Source organism: Syngnathoides biaculeatus, chromosome 6 (assembly GCF_019802595.1).
Source record: "Syngnathoides biaculeatus isolate LvHL_M chromosome 6, ASM1980259v1, whole genome shotgun sequence".
Lineage (NCBI taxonomy): Eukaryota > Metazoa > Chordata > Actinopteri > Syngnathiformes > Syngnathidae > Syngnathoides > Syngnathoides biaculeatus.
Window position 1 is genome coordinate 27,600,629 of NC_084645.1, and position 27,207 is coordinate 27,627,835.

At 44.2% G+C, this 27,207-nt stretch overlaps 1 protein-coding gene across 4 annotated transcripts in view; it reads right to left on the bottom strand.

The window, feature by feature from the left end:
* The window catches only part of LOC133501767 (neuronal cell adhesion molecule-like), a 116,627-nt gene that overhangs the window by 17,179 nt on the left and 72,241 nt on the right, over positions 1-27,207 (bottom strand). The window contains exons 6-28 of one of the 4 annotated variants that reach the window (XM_061821714.1): positions 22,307-22,499; positions 21,478-21,583; positions 20,052-20,245; positions 19,926-19,958; positions 17,703-17,825; positions 17,064-17,234; positions 16,808-16,864; positions 13,821-13,932; positions 11,859-12,043; positions 11,647-11,781; positions 9,578-9,721; positions 9,030-9,141; positions 8,784-8,950; positions 8,533-8,680; positions 6,846-6,970; positions 6,633-6,662; positions 5,152-5,253; positions 3,744-3,944; positions 3,593-3,663; positions 2,044-2,269; positions 1,767-1,882; positions 1,485-1,689; positions 37-159 (exon numbers count right to left, since the gene is read on the bottom strand). In XM_061821714.1, the coding sequence (XP_061677698.1) occupies positions 37-159; positions 1,485-1,689; positions 1,767-1,882; positions 2,044-2,269; positions 3,593-3,663; positions 3,744-3,944; positions 5,152-5,253; positions 6,633-6,662; positions 6,846-6,970; positions 8,533-8,680; positions 8,784-8,950; positions 9,030-9,141; positions 9,578-9,721; positions 11,647-11,781; positions 11,859-12,043; positions 13,821-13,932; positions 16,808-16,864; positions 17,064-17,234; positions 17,703-17,825; positions 19,926-19,958; positions 20,052-20,245; positions 21,478-21,583; positions 22,307-22,499 (3,079 nt within the window). The remainder of the gene's footprint in view (positions 1-36; positions 160-1,484; positions 1,690-1,766; positions 1,883-2,043; positions 2,270-3,592; positions 3,664-3,743; positions 3,945-5,151; positions 5,254-6,632; positions 6,663-6,845; positions 6,971-8,532; positions 8,681-8,783; positions 8,951-9,029; positions 9,142-9,577; positions 9,722-11,646; positions 11,782-11,858; positions 12,044-13,820; positions 13,933-16,807; positions 16,865-17,063; positions 17,235-17,702; positions 17,826-19,925; positions 19,959-20,051; positions 20,246-21,477; positions 21,584-22,306; positions 22,500-27,207) is intronic. The other 3 variants (XM_061821712.1, XM_061821713.1, XM_061821715.1) reach the window with 3 other exon arrangements.

The following is a 27,207-nucleotide window of genomic DNA, read 5'->3' on the forward strand; positions in this document are numbered from 1 at the left end:
GACAATCGTTGCTAATAAGACGAAAAAGAAGCTCACCCGGGTGGTATTTGAGGGTGTATCCAGTCAAGAGTCCGTTCCGGTCGCGAGGAGGGTTCCACTCGAGGCTTAAGGAGTCCAAACTGGGGTTGGTCACCGTCAGGGAGGAAGGAGCGCTGGGAACTGTCGCAGCAGAGTAGATAACGTGGCAGACGTAATATAACGGCATCGAGATCGAAGTCGGAACAAAAAGGTACGTGGAAATAATTCCAATTTTACTCTGAAGGAGACTAAGGGGAAAAGGGGGGCTATAGCACAGTAGAGACTCAGAATCAGAATCAGATTCAGCTTTATTGACCAAGTGTGTAAAAACATCCATCCATCTATTGTTTTGGCCGCTTATCCTCACAAGGGTCGCGGGGCGTGCTGGAGCCTATCTCAGCTGTCAATGGGCAGGAGGCGGGGTACGCCCTGAATTGGTTGCCAGCCAATCGCAGGACACGCAGAGACAAACAGTCACACTCACACCTAGGGGCAATTTAGAGCGTCCAATTAATATTGTGAGAGGAAACCAGAGTGCCCGGAGAAAACCCACGCAGTCACGGGGAGAACATGCAAATTCCACACAGGCGGGCGCCGGGATGGAACTCGGGACCTCAGAACTGTGAGGCTTTACTCGAGAGGAGATTGAGAGCAACGAGAAAATGGTCCGCTACAGCAAAATGGGGATTGTAAAGTTAAACTCTGCAGTGGACAAAGAGACAGAACATCATCTTAAACTCACATCAGCACGTGCGTTTTGTTCAATTTGGATTTTACCCGAGAGCAGACTAACAACGAGAAGAAATCGGGCTGCTGCAGCAAAATGAAGACTGTGGATTACAATACTGCAGTGGCCAGATCGAAGGCAGAAGAGTACAGTACTCCTCACGAAACGGTACGCAGTTCCCATTACCTCGCCGGACAGCCTAATCACGAGATGACGAGGCAAGAAGTGTGCCTCAGAATGTTGCGCAAAACCGTCCGAGATATTGAGCTGTCGATCCCATGAGATCGACGCTGTCGCAACTCCGTTCGGGCCGGTGTCACAAGCTCAACAACTATCAGCGTCGACTCAACAACAACACCGTCGATAAATGCCCGTTGTGTGACGTCGCGCCCCCCACGATACGCGTCCTCTCTTCAACTGTGTTCAAAAACCGACCACGCTGACGGTGGAACACCTGTGGAGCGCCCCGGCCGATGTGGCTCACTTTGTGGACCTTGATACGGAATAACGACCGTCGTACTTGGCTCCAACAACAACAACAAGGCAGAACAGTAAGGTTAGCTAACGTCAATACGTGCCATGATTTTTTTGGGAAATTTTGGAATTTATTTGAGAAGAGACCGCAGGCAGCAAAAAAGTGGGCCACTGCAGCAAAATGGAGATTGTGGAGTACATCACCCATGTGGTATGGCTCACACAACTACTAGAAATCGTAGTCAAGACAATTCCTTCGATTTACCTCCTTCGGGGGTCTCAAACTGCTGGTTGCGACTCGGTGGGCCGTCTCCCTTTCCGTTAAATACCCTGACGTTAAACGAGTAGAGGCTGACGGGATGCAGGCCGGGAAGTTTCCCCTTGCTGTGGTTGCCGCTGAATGTCAGGATCTGCTTCTCTGCGTGATGGGGGTTATGCTTGTGCAGGCTGCGCTCTCTCCAGTAGTACACCTGCGAAAACGCAATCCTCGGGTGTGGGATTTGTGCCTCCGGCGTCAGGTTTATTCTCCCGGCTGATCCCGCCGTACCTTGTAGCCTTTGAGGTACCCGCGTATTAGCTTCTGAGGCACGGGCTCCCAGTGAACCTCCACCAGGGTGCTGTTCAACACGTACGCCTGCACGGACTCCGGAGCGGCGACCGGCACTGTCACCACGGAACAGAAACATACCAAACAGCACTATTCGCGGGTGGGATTAGGGATAGAATTTCATTTTGTATATTCATGGAAGCAAACGACAATCCAATTGTTTTAGTTTTTAGTTGCTCCAACTTGCATAGGTGAAAAGAACAAGAGTTAGACTTACAATCCTCCCCAGAGTGGCCGTCGGCAACGGCGGGCTCGGGCGCTGCTCCGCAGTCATTCACAGCCTGAACTTTGAGCTCGTACGGAACAAACGTGGGCGTTCTGGACACAATGAACTTGGAGTTGTTGGCTACGGTCGCCACGATCCACTCGCTGTCCGTCATCTTCTGCCTCCACATCACTCGGTAATGGAGTCCTGGCCCGTTGGCCTGGAGGCCGGACAGTGGCTAACAGAAAAGAGGTTTGAGAACACGCAGCAAAAAGTACAAAACTGTGATGAAAAAAAAAAACTTCGTGGGCACCTTGACATATGAGTTGAATTCTTTCTGTGAGCATGCATGTAACTCGAAACAGTCAAATCAAACAGCTCGCTAAAACGTCATTAAATGGGATGTAAAATATGAAAGAGTTTTGACTACAATTTTTTTTTGCTTTAATTCAACGGCCATTGTTCTGCTGAAGGGGGTAGTATGACACAAAAATATTTTCTTTATACAAGGTGGCAGAATATTTGTTAAAGTATGTGCTGAATTTATTTTCTTTTGGACATATTTGTATTTAAACCGTTTTTATTAATTTGTGAAAAGAAATACTTTTGTTTGTCATTTTATTGTTGTAACCAGTGTTTGAGAAGGGGAGGGTGGGACGTGTTGACGAGGAGTTGAGGAGAGAAGAGAGAGAGAAGAAAGGGGTTGAAGTGCAAAGTACTAGTGGTTGTTCGAAGAAAAGAAAAGTTCAAGGCGGACATTTGTCAACAATGATCAACGTGTTCAACAAGGACTGTTGACAGTTAAATTGTGATAGTGTGTCGTTTGAGTGGACTTAAGTAACGTGGTGGAGTTAGCCGCTAATACAGAGGCTAAGTTGATGCATGGAACTTTGTTAGGACGCTAGCGACAAGCTAATGCCAGCTAGCGAGGCCCGTGTTTGACCACGAGGAAGAAGACGAGGATGCTACCGGCGGGCAAACGCTAGCGAGGCCCGCATTGGAGCACGAGGAAAAAGCTTCGCAACGGATCGGACCGTCAGGACTTGGATGAGGTTGGACCGTTGGGCGCAACCCTTGACGTTCGTCATTCCTGCCGTTTGAAACAAAGACACTGGGGTTTGAATTTCTTTTGTTTTGCCGGCTATGTTCATATTTGTATGGGCCCTTAAATTAGCTTAGCTTAGCTCATGTGTGCATTGTGTACTTATGTTGACTTTGTGTATTTGACAGATTTGATTTTCCAACCTTTATGCTGTTATTAAATGTTCACACGTTTTGTTACATAACCAACACAGTTAATAAAAAGTGGGGGTTTATCTTGTAATTTGGTTATTTAAATTAATATAACTTTAACTCAAAAGGGGAAATATTATTTCAGAGACGTTTTGAGAGGGAATAAGTGCACAAGTCAAGGGTGAAGTTGTTTGACGTTTAGAGTAATTACCATTAAGTTGATTGATTAGTTCCTAATTTTGATTGAGGAAAGAACTCAGGTTAGTTACCTCTCGTCAAAGTATTACATACTTGAGAGGCGCTACATTTATGTTGATTTATGATGTACCTTCCATGAGATGACAAGATTGTCATGTTCTGTTCCAAATCCACGTACATCTGTTGGGTTCTCATCTGGAGCTTTTTGTGATGGGAAAAAATAAGAAAGTTACACTCGAGTTCCCAGCCGGCGACGACACTTCACCCCAGGATTGTAGTACCTGAAGGTTCGGTTTTATACATCTTGGAGGGGAAACTGGGCCGGCTGACGCCCATGGAATTGACGGCGAGGACTCGAAAGGTGTAGTGAACGTAGGGGGACAGCTTCAGGTGGGCTGTGGTTTTAGTTCCGGGGACTTCGGTAAGGTTGTGCCAGTGACCTCTGTGGTGGTGGAGTGTGTCTTCATACTGGATCACAAATGCTGTATTAACAACAAAAAAAAATGTTTTTCTCTATGCTTTGTACGTGTTCCTGCTCCATGTGTCAAAGTAGCAGTTGTGCAATACTTCAACAAGGTGAACTGTGTTTGATTCTGTATTTTTTTTTTTTTTCATTTGGGAAGGCAAAAATTGTTTTCATATAATTTCCCTATACAGTCCTCGTTGTCGAACAAATTGGTTTTCGAACGAAAATTTGGAGATATTTTTGCTTCTGTTTTCGAACGAAAATCCGGTACTCGAACGCCCCCCTACAAAACCCGGAAATAACATAACACGCGCAGACCGACCAGCTGACCCACGACGCGCTTTGTTATTGTATATTTTATAGCCTACTCTACTACTGAAGCATACATTTTAAGCAAAAAATAAATATATTTTTGAAATTATGTTATTAAATAAAGCAATGATTTCCAACCTTTTCAGAGCCAAGGCACACATTTTATAATTGAAAAATCCCACGGCACACCAAGAAAAGTAAATGTCACCAAAAATTGATTGATTAATATTATGATTATTATTACTGTATGTACTTCCTGCCATCTAATAGAAGAGGATTTTTTTGTTCTGTCTGTCATTGTGCCTCACTGGCATAAATAGATGAATAAATGTACATTATATCTTGGAATAAATGCTTTTTTAGCAATTACATAAAATTGGATGACTTACCACGGTACACCTGAAGAGCGGCACACTAATGTACTCCTGATATAAAGTACTTCAACTATACATGTAGTTCTACTAAACTATACATGTAGTTCTACAATGCAGTTTATTATCAGGGAAAGCTAAAAAAAATGCTTTAGAAATCCAATTTTGTTTTGGCTTGGAACACATTATTTCATTTTCCATGAATTGTAATGTAGAATATCGATTCAGTTTTCGAACAACTCACTTCTCAAACCGCCTTCTGGAACGGATTGTGGGCGAGAACCGAGGTTGTACTGTATTTGGAATGGATCCCCACAACAAACGGGGGTCCACTCTATTAATTTAATTAATAACTGCTTCTGGTTTATGAGAATTATCATAAGTGGATGGCCGATGGACTCAAGGTAAATGCCGTATTCAACTTGAGAGAGCTGAGAGCAGAGTTCGGAATTTAGCCAAATACAGTACATCACAGTCTCCTCAATCCAACACCAACACGTTAACACGGCGTTCAAAACTTTCAGTGCGACATTCACATACTCTGAATAGGACTGTTGTGCTCATCGCCGGGAATCCAGGTGAGTTGAACACTCCTCTTTTTGTGGTCCGTCAGCTCCAGGTCGGTCGGCGGTTCGGGTCGCTCTGCGAGCAGACGGCGTGCCAAGCGTCAGTCAAACGCCAAGACGGAAGGCGTCGGGGTCATGCCACGAAAACACACAAATGAAGATGTACTCGTGCAAGCGTGGCCTCTCGTGCATACGGACGGACAGATGTCACGCTTGAGCGATCGCCCGGGATGAGGTTGCTAAATTGATGCCTTTCGACTGATAATGGAGAACATGTGCTCGGACGAAATGATTGCGTTTGACATTTGAAAGCCTCTCAAGTACTGCAACCGCATCGCAAATCAACCTATGCTCAAATGTGAATGGCAATGGCCTTCCTTTTGATTCAAAGTGTCAGACATAACATCCATCCATCCATCCATTTTCCATAACGCTTGTCCTTCATAAGGGAGGCGGGGATGCTAGGATCTCCCTCAAGTGACTTTGGGGTGAGAGGCACGGCGCATCCTGGATGTCCGCCCAATACCGAGCACATACAGACGGAACCAGCGTGTCTCAACAAACCTCAAATTCACACCTATAGAGCTCGTGCACGTGACGTCTCCATTTTCACGGTGCCATATTGCTGGTTAAACAGTGCTGCTCGACATTGTGGGAGACATTGAACCAAAGGCGAATATTCACAATGCCGCGTCATTCCTTTCAATCATAGTTAATGAATGCGAGTTTGTGTAAAACCAGGGGTCATTTATTTAAATATTGGTATTTGTATTGAATACTAGCCAAAAAGATCAATGGATTTTGGCAAAGGTTAACGTGTGGCCGAATACGCTTCCACGCTCACGAGCAGTCTCCCCGTCACTATGTCGGATTTATTCCAACAAAGTATTTGGTGCGTCCAGACTTTATAGACGCTTTCAAACTTTGCCGTGTAAATGTCAACGACTTACTCACCTATGCTGAGTGCCTCTCATTTTTCCACGTGTCTTTGTTTATTTACACCTTCTAAATGTCTGACGGTATCGGACAAGACTCTGGGCGCCGTGTCATCTCCAACCGACTGAGCATTGAGCCATGCTTTGTTAGACTGGCAATACGGCGACGTAAACAAAAGTCACCTGATTTTATGACGTAGGTGCACGAGCTCTATGGGCAATTTAGAGTCTTCAACAATCCGAACATGCAGCTTTTGAGGAATGTGGGGAAAAAAAACGGTGAACCAAGCACATGTAAAACATGCAAACTCCACATGGAGATTCAAACCCAGATCTCCTGACAACCTCGCTGCCCTCATACAGAGCAATAAAAGTAAAAGTGAAATATACAAAATGTCATCATCAGGACACATGCTTCCTTTTACAAAAAAAAAAAAAATAATAATATGACAAAGGTCATCCCAAAACATAAAGGGAACACTGGAAACTTCTGGAGGGTGACGTGTGCTTCAGGTGTTACCGTTGACAAGAGCTGGCGTCGGCGTGGCCTCTGCCAGGTCGGCGGACGGGCGTGGGGAGCGGAATATGTCAGCCATATTAAAACAAATATTGACCAGCGATAGTTAAATATTCATGTTAAGAGCGTAGATGGTGAGTAAATCCACTAAAAGCCCGGCAAGTGAACAGTCGGCAGGTGGAATTTTGAGTGGGCAGATGTACGGAGGGGTCCTACCGACGACGGTCAGCTCGGCGCTGGCCGAGTCCTGGTCCAGCGTCGTGTTCATGATGCACGTGTACACGCCGGCGTCGCTCTCCGTCACGTCGCCGATGGTCAGGCTGTCGGCGTCCACTACGAATCTGACGAAAGAACCGAAGACGACGTCGCGTTTACGTTAACTCTCAGAACCGAACAGACACCGGATAAGTTCGAGGAAAGGACGAAAATGGAAACAACTATAAAAATGTAGTGAGTACATCAAAGTATTAGCATAAATTAATTTCATTATTGTACTTGTCCTAGGTTCAATATCATCACTACTACTGTATTATATTAAATACATGTATAAGTTATATTAAAGTATTATATTACATTATAATACATTAGAATATGTTATATTAACTTAATTTACATTTTGGTATATATTTTGTTGGATTTATTCCTAATCTAATACTTTTCATTTAAAAAAAAAAAAAAAGTCAATTAAAGTTGAGCCTATGCCTTAGAAGTTCAGATATGATTTTGCGATAGGGGCAATTTGTGCAGTAACCTACTCCGTCCAATAGGTGGCGCTTTCGTTAAAAAATTAGGCATTTCCCATTAGAAAGCTCTTCTCATCTTGGTGGGAGAATGACATCCTCAACCCACTGATATATATATATATATATATATATATATATATATATAAAAGGACTGGATACCGCATACACATCGTATGTCTTTTGGTTGAAGCCATTGGCCGCCATCTTGGTACTCCCAAAACATGTGGAGGACAGAGTTTAGAGGTTGGATTATGGTGGGGTTTTTTTCCTCAAAATTTGGCATGTAGACGTAGAACTGGTCGTGTGACCTTGACATTTTTTCAGTTCTGATAACATGAAGGATTTTTAATTCGACTTGGTAAGCCAAAAAAAAGGCTAAGTGCAAAGGAAAGCTATATCACCTACGGCCCGGTTTCAGTGACAACTTTTCCCAAAATATACTGTGAAGCACTATCACCATAACATAGCAAAAAAATAAGCATTTTTTTGTCATAAAAACATGAAATTTTAAGTCAATCAGTTCGATATATTTTTGGAAATAAGGACTCGCAATGGGAAAATACATGCTAAACGCATTGTTCATTTCTTGACTCTGCGACGTCCAATTTCAGGCAGAAAATTTAAGCTTGATTCCTCGTATTTGAAAATCAAATTCAATTTGCAGAGTTCCGTATTATGAAATTCATCAAAAATATCACAGAAAATGTGTTTTGTTGCTTATCCGCTGATGAAGTTTGGGAAAATATTTACATGGCTTTTTTGCAAAAAACGGTCGGCCTATAAAGGTGAAGCAGAGAGTGAACAGTGAACAACAATAACCGTAAACAAAACTTTGTTCAAGTGAAGTAAGCTCATCAGAAAATAAAATAAAAAAAAAAAACCTTGACAAACAAACTTTAACAGTGTCAAAGTGAATCTTTCTAACGTACCAGTGGAATGTTTTCTCACAGCGGCAAAAAGTTGGCATGGTTGTTTTGGGAGTATCAAGATGGCGGATGGCGACTTCAGTTTTGGTGGCCAACAAGCCATCCAGTCATTTTTTTTTAGATCAGTGCCTCAACCCAAATGGTTAGCGCGCCACCATTTTTCCATAAACAGTACAAAAACATAACCCAAACCTCAGTAGTGCACAATTTTACAGGACCCCGGCCGGGTCTCACCTCTCGTCGTCGGGCAGCTCCCCGTCGTCTTTGAGCCACGTCATAGTGGGCGTGAGCGAGGGGTCGTGTTTGACCTTGCACTCGAACACCACGGACTTGCCGCGCTGGACCACTCGGTACTCGGGTTGCCTCAGGATGCGGGTCGGTTCTGAGAAGGGCGGAGGTTTTTATTCAACTGTTCCAAATTATTACGGCGAGTCTCTGAGTTCTACGCGGGATTCCTCTAGCGTTGAGGTCCGAGCAAAGATTACCTTTGACTTCCAGGTGCACATGATTCTCATAGATACCGAGAGAGTTCCGGGCCACGCAGGTATACTTTCCGCTATTCTTGGGCTGAGCCACACGGATCTCTAAAGTGCCGTTGTCGTGCTCCTTGTGCGTCTCAGGGTCTAGCGTGCCGGAACGACTCTCCTTGAACCTGTCACGGAGGCGGGGAATTCCCATTGGAGCTTTTTCGCGGAACGTCAGGCATCCCGGTTCACGGCTCATTAACTCACCAAGTAATTTGGGGTTTGGGGGAGCCGAAGGAAGTGCACTCCAGGAGGGCTCTGTGGTTCTTGATGACCTGGTAGACTTTGTTAGCCGGCGTCAGCACTCTGGGCGGCTCGGCTGGAAAAATTAGGTGTGGAGGTTCACGCGGTGCCGGCAGAGGATGCAAAACGGTTTTGCGTCCCGCTCATTTTGTGATTGAGTGCAAACAGATCTCGTGAACAGCCAAAATGTCAATCTGGATCTGGACCTAGAGATCATTCTCTGGATCCTAGATTTCCACAGTCACTAGATTTTACAGTCCAGATCAACAACAACCCGTCAGACCTCCTCAACACCTCTCCACGGTTCCCACAGGGCTCCGTCATCTCACCACTGCTCTTTTCATCCTCTCCCCACCTTAAAACCCAATTCTCATCTCCTGTCCGGGTCCACATCCAGCAACATGGACCTACTCTGCAGGAGTGGTGCAAAACCGCTTGACTGGACCACCCTCTACTCCCTTAATTTCCCCACACGGATGAATCAAGTTTTCTGAACTTGAATGTGCACTTACACAGGACATTGACGAAGGCGTTGGCCAGGAGGTAGCCGTGCTGGTTGGAGACGTTGCACTGGTACACGGCGCTGGATCCCGTCAGCACCTCGGTGAAGATGATGGTGTCGTCCTCCACTTTCCGGCTGGGGTCCTTTGGAGCGTCTGTTCAGAAATGAGCGAATATCGTAGAAATTGACTGACGGGAAATTTTCATCGCCCGTGTCATTTTTTCCTCTGGATTTTCATGGTATTAAACTAATCTATTGATGAAAGTCAAAGAGTTTTGGAAACTCAATTGACCGCATTTTATTAACTCTCCCGGTTTATATTTGTTTACGATTGACCCGGGCCAAGAATATTCATGCAAAAATGGATAAAATAGAAAAAAAAAATTCCAAAAAGGATTAGATCACATTAACGTATTACGCTGTAGTTGATTAAATCTCTCCAGTCACTTCACTTGCTATTAAGCAAATTACTTTACAATGCGTTATTATCACCTGTGATGTTGAGTAACAGAAGGGACACAAAAAGAAAGTGTGGATATTTAGGAAATTGAAAATGTATAAAAATTCATATTCAGCCTGAATAGCATGAACGTAATGTACCATAGTTTTATATTATATATGCTTACAATAAAAATGCAGGTTAACGTTTGAGGGAAACCACAAAAATGAAGGACTTGAATATCCGTCCATCGATTTTCTTTTGCCGCTTATCCTCACAAGGGTCACGGGGAGTGTTGGAGCCTATCCCAGCTGTCAACGGGCGGGGTACACCCCAAACTGGTTGGCAACCAATCGCAGGGCACATCGAGCCAAACAAGCGCACTCACAATCACACCTAGGGGCAATTTAGAGTGTCCAATTAATGTTGCATGTTTTTGGAATATGTGAGGAAACCGGAGTGCACGGAGGAAACCCACGCAGGCACGGAGGACATGCAAACGCCACACAGGTGGGTACGAGATCAAACCCGGGACCTCAGAACAGTGAGGCCAACGCTTTACCAGCTTAACCACCGTGCCGCCTGTAATAATACGGATCTCAGATTTATTTCATTATTACATTAATTTACTTTTTTTTTTCTTTGCACCGGCAATTTGTTGTTATTGGCAATAAAACTGGAAAATTATCATGGTATATCATTCTAAATACTTTTTGTCCAAACAACCATTTTCTTCGCCGGCTATCCTCACGAGGGTCGCGAGATCTAAATACTTTATTGCATTTTATAATGAATTATTCAGGATTATCAGTGACAATTGAGGATTGTAACTTAACCGTTATGCTTCATGCCTTTTTTCGGTGACGCGTGCCATGGGTCGTTATCCAGTTTTACAAACATGATTACTTTTAACTCCAAATAACGTAACTTTGTTCATCTATCAATGAAAGTGACTTATAGCCTAAGCAAATGCTCGTCCACGAAATGTCAGATTCTACAATTAGGCAATATTTTTAAGCCACCTGTTGCATTTTATAAAACAGAATAATAGCTAAATTAAACCGGACCCGAGGTCATCATTATTTATACATTTTGTGGCATTTTTGTTTCGTGTCCGCATATGCAGTCACTCACGTTTGAAAAATGTACGGGTGTGGTGGTCGGTCATGCCCGCAGATATAAAGTCACAGATGTGGTCCACCAGTCATGCCGGCACATAGAAAGTTGTGGGTGTGTGTTCTGTTTGTAATTATGAGTTGTACCCCTTTAAGAGCGGAGCGGTGCGGTGTCAGGTAAACTAGGAAGTAGAAGTAGGCTGAGCAGCTGCTCGTTGTTAGAGACCGTGTGCTTCCGTATAAAAAAAAAAGACGTCAGGCTGTAGTTCACTGCGCTGGATCGGTTTTCATGTGCGCTGAGTGTGTGCACAAGTGCGCAATTGCGCAGCTTGGGGGGAACATTGGTCAAGACTACACAAAATAAGCGACGTCTTTCAATAGCTGAGTATTTCTACTCGTAGCAAATTTTACACACGTGATTTTTCGTGCTCGACTCAGCAGATTTGCGAGTGCGATGGTGCGCGGGTGCATACGCGCCCGTCAAATCACAGCGACTGCATAGGAGCAGTTAGAGTGTGTCCTCACATTCGATGGGAATGCCATTCATGGCCCACTGGATGCTGGGCTTGGGCGTGCCGCTGGCCCTGCACATGAGCGACCCACCCTCTCCCGGGGCCAGGATGAGGTTCCGGGGAGCGCCGCTGATCCAGTATGGGGCAGCTGAAGAACACAAAGGACTTTTGATCCAGGTGCACCCAACGCGGATCAGAACGTGGGCCTGAATGGGGAGGACGCACCTTTCACCGTCACCTGAATGGTGTGGTGGACTGAGGCCAGTCGGTTCCTGGCGGTGCAGCGGTAGTCGCCGGCGTCCGCTTCCGACACGTTGACGATGCGCAGGATTTTCTGGTGATGCAGGACCGAGGCGCGCGCCGTCGGGAGCTCGCCGCTCACTTTGGCCCAGGAGATGTCAGGAGTGGGCCTTGGATTCAAAAGAGAGGACGATGACGCGCAAGAAGGCATAGATCAATAGAATTTAGATTTTGTCAATATTAACACCTTCATCGTTCAATACATAATAATTTTAAATTCTTAAAAACAAAAATGATTAGCTTTAAGATGGAAGCAAAAACATTAATAAATAATAAAAAATAAATTCCACTCAATATGGTTCACCTATGAAGTACTCAAGTGGAAATGCTGATTGTATTTACGGGGGCTATCATTTTTCTCCCCCCACGCAGGAAAATGAAAGAAGCTCTAGAAGTCGTGCACGTGACGTCACCATTTTCACGGAGCCATATTGCTGGTCAAAAAGAGCCGCTCGACATTGTGGGGGACATTAAACAGGAGGAGAATATGCACAATGCCGGAGACTTGTTGTGCTGTTGGGTGTCAGAACAGACGAGACAGATATTCAAAGAGATCATGATATGGAATACCAGCTGAAAAGACCAGAAAAGATCGATGGATTTCGGCAATTAAACGTGACGGATGGTGCCCAACCAAATACACACGACTGCGTAGCGATCACTTCCCTTTAGGTGGAAATTATTCTTCTCAATCTCAAATAACCAAGAAGTATTTATAATGCCAAGTTGACTCATATGAGAACAATGGGTACTTAAAAAATAAAAAATACAACAGCGAGTCGTCTCCAACGTACATGGATGCGTGTTGTGGGCAAACGTTAAACTTTGGTAAACCTCTCCCCGACAGACGTTTTTTTTTTTTTTTTTAAATAGGCATTGTTCTCAAATGAGTCCAACACGTATTTAAAAAAAGAAACTAAACCGTCGGTCACACAGGTTTACATACGTTAACGTGTGGCTGCAACAAGCTTCCGTGTATGGGGGCTGAAGCCTATCCCGGCGGTTTATTTTCTTTTTTTAAAAGCACACTGGACTCATCTGAGAACAATGCATATTTAAAAAAAAAAAAAAAAAAAAACGTCTCACGGAGAGGTTTATTGAATTTGAATGTGTGGTCACAACACGCTTCCGTGTACAAGGAGCCGACTCGCTGTCTTTTTTTCCCCCCAAACATAGTTAATGAATGCGAGTTTGTGTAAAACCAGTGGTCATTTATTTAAATATTGGTATTTGTCTTGAAAAAATCTGAGTGGCTCCATCACTATGTGGGATTTATTCTTGATTGAGAACAGATCCAGCAACAAAGTATTTGTATGCGTCCAGACTTTTCTCGGCTTTCAAAATCTTCCATGTAAATCTCGATGACTTACTCACCAGATCCATGTGTAGATTCAGTTGTCCAAGACAAGCGGAAGCTGGCTAATAGTCCAATTTTTTTTAATCGGCGAATATATCAACTTCGGCATTAAATACGGGTCCTCTATCCCAAGTGCCTCTCATTTTTCCACGTACTTTCGTTGATTATCACCTTCTAAATGTTTAACGGTATCGGACAAAACTCTGGGCGTTGTGCTATAAGACGTATTTTCGTGTCGTCTCCACCCGACTTAGCATTGAACAATGCTTTGTTTGATCGACACTTCCGGCCAGTGATGTGATTTCGGTGACGTAGGTGCACAAGCTCTATACTGTATATGTGGCAGCATGACAAAAACAACATGCAGCCAGAAAAGGAATTGTGTAAAGTATAAACTATAATTCGTGGTTCTTGAGGTATCTTGACAAAATCATGCCACAGTTATGTTAGTATAACACCAGGAAACGATTTTAAATTGTGTAGAAAAAAAAAATACAGTATAATGTGTCTCCTTTAGGGATGATACGTACAATCCTTCCGCAATGCACTCCATCTCCAGCACCTGACCACGTAGCACCATTTTGGAACTGGTCGGTCCGGACGGGATAAGGAACGCGGGCTTCCTCTCGTCCACCGGGTCTTCTGCAAGAATTATCATCACTCAAGGGCTGGTGCCGTATGTCACCGGCGTCCGCAATAAGCCAGCGCATTCGACGCGCCCACACTTGCACCTGTCGTCGACTTTACAGGCCATCATTTGCATTTCCATTTTTATTTATGGCTAATGATTTGCCCTCGGGGGGGGGGGGGGGGGGTCTACCACCGAGTGCAACGGATAAATGCAAATGAGACAAAAGTGTTTCTGACAATAAACCGGAAAAGGCGGCATCTGTAGATGCTTGTGGCATTAATGCGAGCGATTGAATCCGCGCCAAAGGGCAAATAAGAAAGATAATACAACAATAAATGAGGACGACGTCGACGGAAATTGTTAATTGGGCGAGAAATTAGACTTTTCTCTGATGTCTAATACTGTAAAGATGTTATCACGAGGCCCATTTAAGAAATACATACCGTAATAAAAAAAACATAAGGAAAGGTTTTTGATTGAAAGTGGGGGTGGGGGGTGGGGGTCTTATTAAATTGGTTCGTTTGAAGGGAAGGGGTGAGTGTTACGGGGTGCTCTGGGTTTCTAAAACTAGATTAGTGAGTAGAAGTTTAGAATTTGAGTGAGTGACAAAGTCTGGATCCCACACAGTCGAAGCTCCAAAGTCGAACGCCGCCGTTTGGAATACAAGCAAATCTTCAGATCAGTCGAGGATGAAGGATTCACTTTATTTCTGTTTTTTTTTTTTTTTTTTTTTTTTACTTAACTGCAAAATCCTTTCATTTGTCAGAAGAGAATGTGATAAAATAAAGTGAAAATATGTATTTGAACACCCTGCGATATTGCGAGTTCTCCCACTTTGAAATCATGGAGGGGTTTGAAATGTTCACTGTAGGTGCATGTCCACTGTGGGAGAGATCATCTCAAAAGAAAAATCCAGAAATCACAATGTATGATTTTTTTAAAGATTTATTTGTGTGTGTGTAACTGCAAATAAGTATTTGAACACCTGTCTATCGGCTAGAATTCTGACCCTCAAAGACCTGTTAGTCGCCCTTTAAATGTCCACCTCCACTCCATGTATTATCCTGAATCAGATGGACCTGTGTGAGGTCCTGAGCTGCATAAAGACACCTGTCCACCCCATACAATCACCTCGTGGGGTCTCAATGATCCTTAGAAAGGTGAGGAATCAGCTCAGGACTATACGACAGGACTTGGTCAGTGACCTGAAAAGACCTGTGGCCAACGTTTCGAAGGTGACTGTTGGTAATACACTAAGACGTCATGGTTTGAAATCATGCATGGCACGGAATTTTCCCCTGCTTAAACCAGCACACGTCAAGGCCCCTCTTAAGTTTGCCAATGACCATTTGGAAGATACAGAGAAGTCATTGGAGAGAGTTTTGTGGTCAGATGAGACCAAAATGGAACTTTTTGGTCATAATTCCACTAACCGTGTTTGTAGGAAGGCGAATGATGAGTTCCATCCCTACTGTGAAGCACGCTTTGCGGGTGTTTTTCTGCACATGGGACAGGACAACTGCACTGTATTAAGGAGAGGATGGCTGGGTCAACATGACAATGACCCGAATCACACAGCCAGGAAAACTAAGGAGTGGCTCCATAAGAAGCACATCAAGGTTCTGGCGTGGCCGAGCCAGTCTCCAGACCTAAACCCAAAAGAAAATCTTTGGAGGGAGCTGAAACTCTGTGTCTCTCAGTGACAGCCCAGAAACCTGTCTGAACTTGAGAAGATCTGTGTGGAGGAGTGGGCCAAAATCCCTCCTGCAGTGTGTGCAAACCTGGTGAAGAACTACAGGAAACGTTTGACCTCTGTAACTGCAAACAAATGCTAGCTGTACCAAATATTAACATTAGTTTTATCAGGGGTTCAAATACTTATTTGCAGCTGTATCACACAAATATATCAGTAAAAAAATCATACATTGTGATTTCTGGATTTTTCTTTTTAGATGATCTCTCTCACAGTGGTCATGAACCTACGATGAAATGTTCATCGTATTCAGACCCCTCCATGATTTCCAAGTGGGAGAACTTGCAATATAGGAGGATATTCAAATACTTTTTTTTTCACTGTATACTGTAGTATTCATGTGTTGGATGTGTGCCCTTCAGGGCTGAGAGAATTACATCACTTTTCATTTTGTATTTGTTTGAGAGTCAGTAAATGGCGGAAAGTGCGTCGGCGCCTGTGGCGTTGCTCGGGAGGGCGTCACAGTACCTTCATTGCTCCACTTTCCATTTTACTGCAACTGTCGTATCTCAAACTCGCTTCTAACACAAATTATGGCTTGTGACTCAAGATAAAAAAAAGGATAACTCTCGAGTCCATTCATCCATTTTCTTTGCCGCTTATCCTCACGAGGGGAGTGCTGGAGCCTATCCCAGCTGTCAACGGGCAGGAGGCGGGGTTCACCCTGAACTGGTTGCCAGCCAATCGCAGGGCACATCGAGACAAACAGCCGCACTCACAATCACACCTAGGGGCAATTTAGAGTGTCCAATTAATGTTGCATGTCTTTTGGGTTGTGGGAGGGAACCCACACAGGCAAGGGGAGAACATGCAAACTCCACAGAGGCCGGGCCGGGATCGAACCCGGGCCCTCAGAACCGTGAGGCCAACGCTTTACCAGCTGCTCCACCGAGCCGCGTACTTGTGTATTTGGATCAAATTTCTATTTACACTTACAACACATGAAAGATCAGGATGTGACTTAAAAACATTGCCTGTGGGGTTAAAATGATGAAATCGGAACAACTTGAGAGTCGGCCAGCGACCCGGAACGGATTGTCTTCGACTCTGGAGGTTCCGCTGCGGTTAAGAGGCGAGGGGGAAATCGAGGACCGGGAGAAATGCAAGGGAGTCGTGAATTTGCCGTAACTCACCACTAAATAAATCAGTGTCATTGTAAAAAGCTTCCATTGTTTCATTGATCGCGTCCACTGAAACACAACAAAACAAGCATTCAAACAAGCGAGCACATGAAGATGCGTTCAAAACCGGGTAGGATTTGTCGCCCGCAGCGGCGCAGACACGCTGCCGCTCCGACAATGTCTTTTCGGTCCGAGGACCGATGGAGTCGGCGGTAGGAAACGTCGCCTCCCGCCTACGCCGTCGCGCAAAAAAATAGGAGCCACTTACGGTTGAGGACCTTGACGGTGATGGGCTGCTTCTGCTGGATGGTCTGCGTGTGCGGGAAGCGAGCGTAGCAGATGTAGTCGCTCCTGGAGTCCTCGCGGAGCACGTTGGAGAAGTAGAGGTCTCCGTTCAGGGACTGGGACACCCGGTTGCTCTGGGGCAACCTCTGGAAGTCTGACGTCGAGACAAAACGGAATCCGTAGAAGATCGAACACATTTCACTGAGTTTGTTTGTGTATTATTCAAGAACCGTGTACAGAACCCAGTGAATTGAGATGATGCTGATTTGTCGAGTATCCATCCAGTCATTCTCTTAGCCGCTTATCCTCACAAAGGAGTGCTGGAGCCTATCCCAGCTTTCAATTGGAACCTGAACTGGTTGCCAGCCAATCGCAGGGCACATAGAACCAAACAACCATTCACACCTAGGGGCAATTTAAAGTGTCCAATTAATATTGGATGTTTTTGCGATGTGGAAGGAAACTGGAGTGCCCGGAGAAAAACCACACGGGCACGGCGAGAACACGCAAACTCCACCAGGCAGGTCTGGGATCGAACCCTGGAGCTCAGAACTGCGAGGGCAACACTCCACACCTGATCCACCGCGCCGCCTTGTGTCGTATCAGTGCGTGAAATATTTACTGTTGTCCATCCAGAAGACGATGGGGGGAGGAAAGCCGGCAGGGGGTCGGCATGGCAACACCAAGGACACGCCCTCCTGAATGACGATCGGCTTGATCTTCTCTTTGGACCACAAAGGCGACCCTGGATCGGTGAAAGCCACAAAGCCGTCGGATAAAAGTCATAACTGTGTATGAAACGTGTTTCGCTAAAAGGGGTGACGAGGCCAGGTGAAGTAATTATACGGTGTGGGTAATCATTATTTGATCGGATGAATTTGGAAGCTGATTTACAAAGAAATTAACAGTCTCACATTTTTATGGTTGGGTTATCAGTCAAACTGATTTAAAAAAAAAAATTGGAGTCATGTAGACGCTCACTGGCAAACCGAAGGCAACGGAACCTCGCAGAATTCAGTCCGTGACGGCGCAGTGCGGCACCAACTATTTGTCTTTGGACCGAGTTCTGCATCTGCTGCTCCCAACAGTTACCTTTATCGTGATCGTCCTCACTTTACGAGACAAGATCTTACCCACAAGATTAAATCCTCTCTCATTTAATTGTGTTTTGAGAAGATTTTTATCAACAATTGCGAATTTTCACGAGTCACATGACCTACGTGCCCGGATGTGACGTGTACTGTGCCGCAACAAAGGCTCGATTACATGGGACACCATTTATGCCCAGCGCCGATTTCTCGGATTTATTCTCATCTGATGACGAAATAGCAGTATCTGTTGATCGGGAAGACGGAGGATTACTTCCATACAGATTTGAACCTGTGGCTGTAATTAATGTTGAATATTCGGATGGTTCTATGGGCAAAATGATGCAGAGCCTGACTACTCGGAGACCTATGCGTGACATAAGTGCGTAAACAAAGATCCCCGGGACCTGAAGGCGTGACGCAAGCTCTAGCGGCGGGCCGCGAGCCAAGCTTCGATGTCTGGGGAGGCCGTTAGCTAAGCTGCGGCGGCGGCGGAGGCCGTTAGTCGAGCTTCGGCGGCAGCGGAAGCCTTTAGCTGAGCTTTGGCGTCCGGGGAGGCCTTTAGCCGAAGTTCGGCGGCTGCGGAGGCCTTTAGCCGAATTTCGGTAGCGGTGGAGGCCTTTAGCCTAGCTTCGGCGTCCGGGGCTAACGACCTCCGCTGCCTGCAAAATGACGTGGAGTCTGACTAATCGGAGGCCTACGCATGACATAAGTGTGTAAACAAAGATCTCCAGGAGCCGAAGGCATGCCTCGAGCTCTGGCGGCGGGCCGCGAGCCAAGCTTCGATGTCCGGGAAGGCCGTTAGCCTGTAGCCGCCCTTCGGCGTCTGGGTAGGCCGTTATTTGAGCTTTGGCGGGGGCGGAAGCCTTTAGCTCAGCTTTGGTGGCTGCGGAGGCCTTTAGCCGAGTTTTGGTGGCGGTGGAAGCCTTTAGCCTAGCTTCGGCGTCCAGGGTTAATGACCTCCGCCACCTGGAAGCTGGGCTCGCGTCCCGCCGTCGGAGCTCGCTCGTCAGACTCCGTGTCATTCCCATCCGAAGAACCATCCGCGGCTGCCGGCCCGGAGCTCCCAGTGGCCTTTGTTTGCGCACTTATGTCGCACGTAGGCCTCTGAGTAGTCAGACTCCGCGTCATTCCGAACCCGAACCATCCGTATATTCAACATTAATTACAGCCACAGGTTCAAATCTGTATGGAAGTATTCGTCTGTCTTCCCGATCAACCGATACTGTTATTTCTTCATCAGATGAGGATAAATACAAGAAATTGTATAAAAGCACTATTAAATGAGAGAGGATTTAACATCACATTGTCAAAAGAGGGTGCATATTGCATGACCTATTGGATACATTGTTAATGCAAACCAGTGGGTTTCCCCTTTAAAAAAAAAAAAAAAAAAAAAAAAAGGTTTAATTATCTGAAGGCCATGTGGAGCTCTGTGACTAAATCTACATCATGAGGTGAAAGAACTCAAATGTGGGTCGTACATGTACAAGTGAGCCTTCCATGTGCCAGTGAACATCAAAATGATTCCGCAATATTGTATGCTTTTCTTTTGTAAAGCACGGTTGACTGAAATTCTGTCGGCTACAACATTACACAACCATAAAGCAGACTGTTTACTGTTTGATTTAACATATAAAGTTAGCATGGGATCAAACAATATTTGGCCCACTTCCTCTGAACGTAGTTGGAGAGATCCAAAAAAGGGAAATTCCAGCTAGTGTGTCATGCCGCCATCCCACATGCAAAACCTTTACCTTTCAGGACCGCCCTTAAGATGATAAACTCAACTAAGTTTTTTTTCATGGGAAAGAAAAGATACACGCAGTAAGAAGGATGAAATGAAAAAGAAAAACAGACGGACGGCGGGGGAAGACACTTACGGGGCTGCCGCACCACGATGTCGTCGGAGACGGCGGTCCCGTGTTTGTTCCTCGCCGTGCACTGGTACCAGCCCTCGTAGTGCTCCGCCCGCTCCCGGCTGATGTCCACCACCAGCGTCCCCGAGTGGGGCCTCATGTGCACGTTGGGGTGCTGCTCCAGGTCAAAGTGGGTTCCGTTTCTCGTCCAGGAAAAACTGAAGAGGTGCACGCAAAGAGCAGACCGACAAAATGGATTTTAAACATTTTGTACGGTAGATAGACATAAATAGAAATGTGCACACTAAAACCAGGAGATCCTTTCAAAAAAAAAAGCAGGGTGGGAAAAATTGCATTATTATTATCCATCAATCCATTTTCATAGCCGCTTATCCTCACAAGGGTGGCAGGGGGTGCTGGAGCCTATCCCTTAGCTGTGTACCTGCAAACAACCTGACTCACAATCACACCTAGGGGCAGTTTAGAGTGTCCAATTAATGTATTATTATTATTATTATTATTATTATTACATGTGCACAGTATATTTAAGTTTTACTGTTTTTGAAACTTTTTTTTTTCCAAAATAAATAGTTGACCTTAGCTGTGTACTTGCAAACAGCCGCACTCACAATCACACCTAGATGGCAATTTAGTGTCCAATTAATGTATTATTTTTATTATCATTATTATTATTATTACCTGTGTACAGTATATTAATATTTGGCTGTTTTTGAAACTATTATTATTTTAAAAATAAACAGTGCACCATAGCTGTGTACTTGCAAACAGCCGCACTGACACTCATGCCTAGGCACAATTTAGAGTGTCCAATTAATGTATTATTTTTAATATTGTTGTTACTATTATTACCTGTGCACAGTATATTTCAATTTTACTGTTTTTAAAAATAATACTAGATCTTAGCTGTGTATTTGCAAACAGCCGCACTTACAATCACACCTAGGAGCAGTTTAGTGTCCAATTAATGTATATTATCATCATTATTATTAACTATGTACAGTATATTGAAATTTACAATTATTGTATATTATTATTATTATTATTAACTATGCATAGCATATTGAAATTATGCTGTTTTTGAAACCATTATTGTTTTAAAAATAAATCGTGGAAGGTCCACTATTTATTTTTAAAATAATAATAGTGTGTGTGTAACTACAATCACATGAAAAAAACCAACTTTCTATTACCACCTCTCAACGTGTCAATGAACTAAAATCATTTTTATACTATTGTATCTCTTACGTAACAATAAAATAACCTAAGAAATTGATAGTATTTTTCATCCTTCTTCTAGCTGTCCTAGTCAGTTGATGTTCTAATTTTCAGCGGGTATGGTATGTATGAAAGGAAAAAGTAGGAATAGAAATAGGGTTGAAAGCAGAAACGTAACCGCAGAGGGATGGCGGAAGGCCTCCCTCGTCCTTACCTGGGATGAGGCTTCCCTTTGGCCTCACAGTGGATGACGATGTTCTCCCGCGGGTCGATGATGTAATCCTTGGGGGACTGGTGAGTGATGGTGGGGGGCTGCGGCACTAAAAGCGAGCAGAGAGCGAGACGCGGAGATGATGTTCGACCTTGACCTTCGCTGCAAGGGCCTGCGTTTGACCACACTGAAACGATCAATAGCGGCTCACGCAGTTAACCGACTTGACTGTGCGACAGCGGAAAAACATGGGAAAAAAAAAATAGAATAAAAGCATGCGGGACACAATTTATTCATCTGTATTTCTATTGCGACGGAACCCCCCCCCAAAAAAATCATGCAACACAAAATGTTTCCACTGCAAATCACACAAAAATCAATGAAAAGGATCCTTCAAGCACAAAAATTAAATTAAATTTAAAAAAAAAAAAAAAAACAGTTTCTTTGTGGACATCACACTTGCTCGGGACTTACATTTTTCCAGAACTTTCCCCCAAAAGAATCAGCACAAGTCACAATGAAGAGAACATTAGTATGGAAAATGAGGACTCTTACGCAACACCAATGCAATACTGCAGCTTAAAATATGTTTTTTTTTTTTTAAACGTCATCAAACCGCTGAATTGGAAAAGTGACTCACAGGAGTAGACATTATATTCTCGATTTCATCACTATTATATTTTTGTCACATCAGGTGGTGTGAGTTGCTCGTTTATTTCATTGGCATCTTTATTAAAATGAATCAATATGGAAAATACATATCCAGTAATGTATCATTTGATGAAGCTTCTGTTAGTTGAGACTTGTGTTCTGTTCTGTTCTGTGTTCTTACGGTCTAGCGGGACGTCCAGTGCGCCCACCAGGGGTCCCAGCAACAGCGCCCCCACCACCAGTACCGCCGGGTGCGGCCCGCCCATGCTCCTCCTCTCCGGCATCAGCGTGCGACGCCGAGTTCCGCCACCGAACAGCCCCGCCTCCCCCTGCCCGGTCACGCGGTTGGTGGGACACGTGTGCGCTGACTCGCACTACGAGGATGGAAAGACAAAAAAAATAAAATAAAAAATAAAAAAAAAATAGAACATTAGAGGGAGGGAAAGAGAGCAAAAGACGTGGTCACGCATTGCAGGAAATGGAGCGCGCTAGCGGGGGGGCGACGTGAGCTTTTCTTTGCTAAGTTGGCGCGCAAGGCATCATCAGTCCTCTGCGCACATCAATAGATGACTCTACGATTCAGAGCCCAATTCCAGAATCACCCGATATGACAACCGATCGCGTTGAAGTTAAGCTGCCGTGAACAAAATATCACAAGAAGCAGCTGAGAGTATATTTAATGGCCAGTGAAATCACATTTTTCACGGGCAGGCGTGTGTGGCACTACACCAGGGGTGCCCAGACTTTTTTTTTTTACCCCAAGATCTACTTTTCAAGCAGCCAGCCTCAGAAGCAACAACTACAGAAGCAACAAAACAAGAGGAAATTGACACTTAAAACAACGTAAAGGGTCGTAAGAAAGCCAATGCCGGTTGACACTTGGCTAAATACTGGATTAATGCTCGAGCCTGACGTAAAGAGAGACAAATTATGGGCAGTATTGCATCCCTAGCAAGACTCTGCCGAGGCCAAAAACATTTGTCACCCGCACGATCCTAATAGCTCAAAGTCAACAAATTCATCCAGATGCGAGGGACCAAAGCCGAATAATAGAATTATTTCAATTCAAATGATGTGAAACCAACCACAAAACGTCGCAGAAAATCTTGTAAAAATCCTAAAAGATATTGTTTTGCTCATTATAAGTGTTCCTTTATGATATTATACATCCTGTAAATCAGGGATTTGGCCAGACTTTTTTTTTACCCCAAGATCTACTTTTCAAGCAGTCAGCCTCTTGCGAGCTACCGACGGTGGTGGGGGGGAATGATGATGATGATGATGCTCCCAAACCGTTTTAAGATCAATGTTATGTTGCCTCCTATATTTAAAATACATAATTAGCTTTTTTGTGCACTTTATTGTCTGTGCTTTCATCCTGGATCAGTTCTGTGCCAAGGTGGAATTTTAATATTATACACCATCTCATCCTGCGCATTCTACTTTGGCTTCAGATTAGACCTTTAACGACTCGGAAAAGAGAAAATCTCGTCCAGTTTCACCACTTTTTCTTGGATTATTCACATACTCCAACAGTTATTGCATCTTAAAACAACAGCATTTCTTTTTTAACTATCTCCATGAATATCAAAAGTAAACATAAGCAGCATGTCTAGCTCGTCTTTGCTCTACGTTGCCCAGACTGTGTAGTGAACTAAAGTGGACGCTGTCATCACAAAACTCATTGATGGGCTCCATAAGTACTGTCACATTTGTAATTTTGAGTGTACATCTCTAAGACCATTTTATTAATGATGTTTTTATTCTTGTTCTTATAGATCTTTTTTTTTTTTTTGGCACGCCGTCCCGCGATCGAGGCATTGAGCGCCCCTGTACTACGCCATCAGTGACTAGCCAATACAAAGTACAGATGAAATGTGATATTTTTATAAAAAATCCAGAAACACAAAATAAAGATTTTTTTTTAACATAGCCTCTGTTCATATGCTCATTATATTTTACCAGTAAACCTTTCATGAGAAGCAATTTTCACGTTTTTCTAGCAGTCCTGCCACAAATTTCACATAAATATCATTGGAAACACAAACGTCTGGTTTTTTTTTTTTCCAAGCACGTGCAAACGAGGATTTTTTTTTTTCTCTCTTCTTCAAAAACTCCTGTAGTGATGTTTACGTATTCACAGTCCACACCAAATCGCGATCCGGCGTTCACAGGCATAACAAGCAATTATCCAAACCGATACCATCGGTATAATTTCTTATTTGCGTAGCTTGTGAAGCCTGAAAGATGAAATTGGGAGTCATATTCCGCCGTGCTTTCATCTCTCTGTAAAAGCCATTGGCACGGAACGGAAAAGTCATTCTGAGGGCAGACGTTCTCTTTTCTTTTTTTTTTTTCTCTCTAATCGCAGCAGCGCACATGGAACTTTGCAGAAGAGGAAAAGAAGAAATAAAAATTGTCAGACGCACAGCCGTACCGGGGCGGGTCTGATAGCGGCGGTGGGGATTTTCACCCGGTACGAGCGGTCCTGACAGCCAAACAAGTTGGCCCCCGTCCCGACCCTCCTTTGGAGGACCGACTTGTTTGTTCGCGCCGCCCTTGGGTGGTGATTGACGAGAAGTAGTTTGCAAGCCCCCTGGCTTCTTTCAAACATCCTCTCAGGGGAGTGTGTGCATCTGGGGGGAGTCGGGGGCTGAGCCAATCACAGGCTTAAGGCCACACAAAGACAAAAAAATATATACCGTAATTTCTGGTCTGGACTTTTTTCACACGCTTTCAACCCTGCGGTTTATGCGGCGCTAGCTTTAGCGCGGCGCTAGCGTTAGCTCACTTGGTTATAAGCCTCGGTACACTGAAAGGGGGCTGAGCCAATCGCAAAAAAATATACACCATAATTTGGTGATGCGGCGCTAGTATTAGCGTTAGCACACCTGTTCATAAGCCTCGGTACACAAAAAGAGTTTACCGCTAGTGCCACACTAGCGTTAAACTCTGTGTGCCGAGGCTTGTAACCAGGTGCGCTCTGTAGGCTCTGTCCCTCTGCCTTGTCACACTGCTATGACCCAGTTTCCGGAATAAACTACATTGAACGTTATGCCTCTGCCTCGAAGTCCTGCATTTGGATCCGCCCCCGTACCGGAGGTTCGCGACATACATTAAAATGAACAAGAAAAACGTGTCATACTAATTTTCCCCATGACTGTAGCTGACTTTTGAAGTACATCTTCCAACAAAATTACGTTTGAACTGCTTTTGTTGGACTGTCCATTGTAAAGGAGAAATCAGCCACGCAATTCTTAAATCAGCAACAGTAATGCTAGCAGTGCTAAAAAAAAAAAGGGGGGGGGGGGCTAATTAGGAATAAAAGTGTTAATTATAAATGTGGAAGTTTGCTTGCATGGAGATTTTTATCTGGAAACCTTCCAGATTGGATTCATTTCACAATTTAATGAGCTGAGGAGGCTCCGCTCTAGTCGGTCGCCATACTTGCGTGTGTGCGCGTGCACTATAATTATCCCTGTGAGCTGCGCTGATACGAGGTAGTGTGGTGGGGGGAGGGGGGTGGGGGAGAACCCCTCGCATCCCCTCACTCAGCAGGATCTCAGCGGCTCTATAAAGATGAGGAACCAAACGATCCCGAGAAGAGAACAATGTGAAGTATAAATAATCAACGCACTTTAAATTGGGAGGCGTGACGACGGGCGTCTCGCGCCGACATGGGAAAAACCGCGAGTTCGAAATTTGGCGAGAATGCGTCGTGTGAAAACAGATGGCGGGAAAGGAGAAAAGTCAATAACGCCGACAACTCCGCTTGGAATGTTCTGCCAAAAGCTGTCAGACGGACGATAACATCAGGGACCAAATCTTTCCACTGGCAGGTTAATCCCCCCCACGGCAACAAACCAAGAGATGATTCAAATGTGTTGCTGATTCATATCTAAAAACCAGCACATCATTCAGAACTTGCACGGCGCATCCATTTTTCCCATCTGCTTCATTAACAAGAATGTTCTTTGAAGAAAATCAGAGGATTTAAAAAAAAAATTTTGCACCATTTATTTTAATAGTTTTATTGGCCGTCAGATATTTACAGTACTGCGTCAGAAGATGAAAATGATAACAAACTTGGATTCAGATATACTGCGGATTAAATGACTTTCTCGGAACCGATCAATTGCGTCATTGATTGGATCGCTGGACTACGACATCAAAACCGATCGGCTGATCAACAATAAATGCCAGTTATCGTCCAATTCCGATCAGCCTGATAAAATCGGTGTGAAATCGACGATTGTCATAGCAAATGTTTTATTGTATTGTTATTACACTGGTATTACAGGTTTATAATCATCTTTGATGATACATCAGATCAGTTTGACTCAGGAACAGATTATTTCTACTAACCCATTTTTTCTCCCCCAAAGGGAACTCCATTCACTTTTTCATCCTAACCGTTACATGAACTCCACCCCCCTCCCTTTTCTCATGAGCGACAGTGTGCACAATTTTATTTTTTAAATTAAATGATGCAATCTTTAAATAGGCTCTTTATTTAACTGAGCACAAAAGTGGATAGGAATAAAAATACAGTTAAAAAAAAAAAGGAGCCTGGGAGGAAACAGAGTTCAGTGTGCGCACCTGCTGCGAGAAATGGAGGTCAACGCTGGAATACAGAACTAGAAAAACTTGTGAGGATAAAAAAAAAAAAGCCTTTGCAACAATGAGGCGATCAACTAAAGTAGATTTGGAGTCAAAGGGAATTTTGATGGTAAATGGCAGAATCTTCTGGCGGGAAATGACATATGAAAGCAGAAAAGACTGGAAGAAGATGCGTTATTCATGTATTATTAAATGTATTGTCATATTCAAAGTGTCATCGAGTATTTGCTCCTTCCAAATTATTCATAGCCCTGCTTTTATTGGATAACTTAAAATTAAGGATGTTCGATAACACTTTTTTTCACTTGGGACTATTACCAATACTGATTGATACCAAGTAGCGTTAACCGTTGTACTTTTCAGACAAACGTTACCTTAAATGTGAACAAAATGTTTTTTTTCCCTTCTGCCGTATATGATGAGTCGCAGATGTGTTGAAATGCTGCAATGTTGCGCCAACTA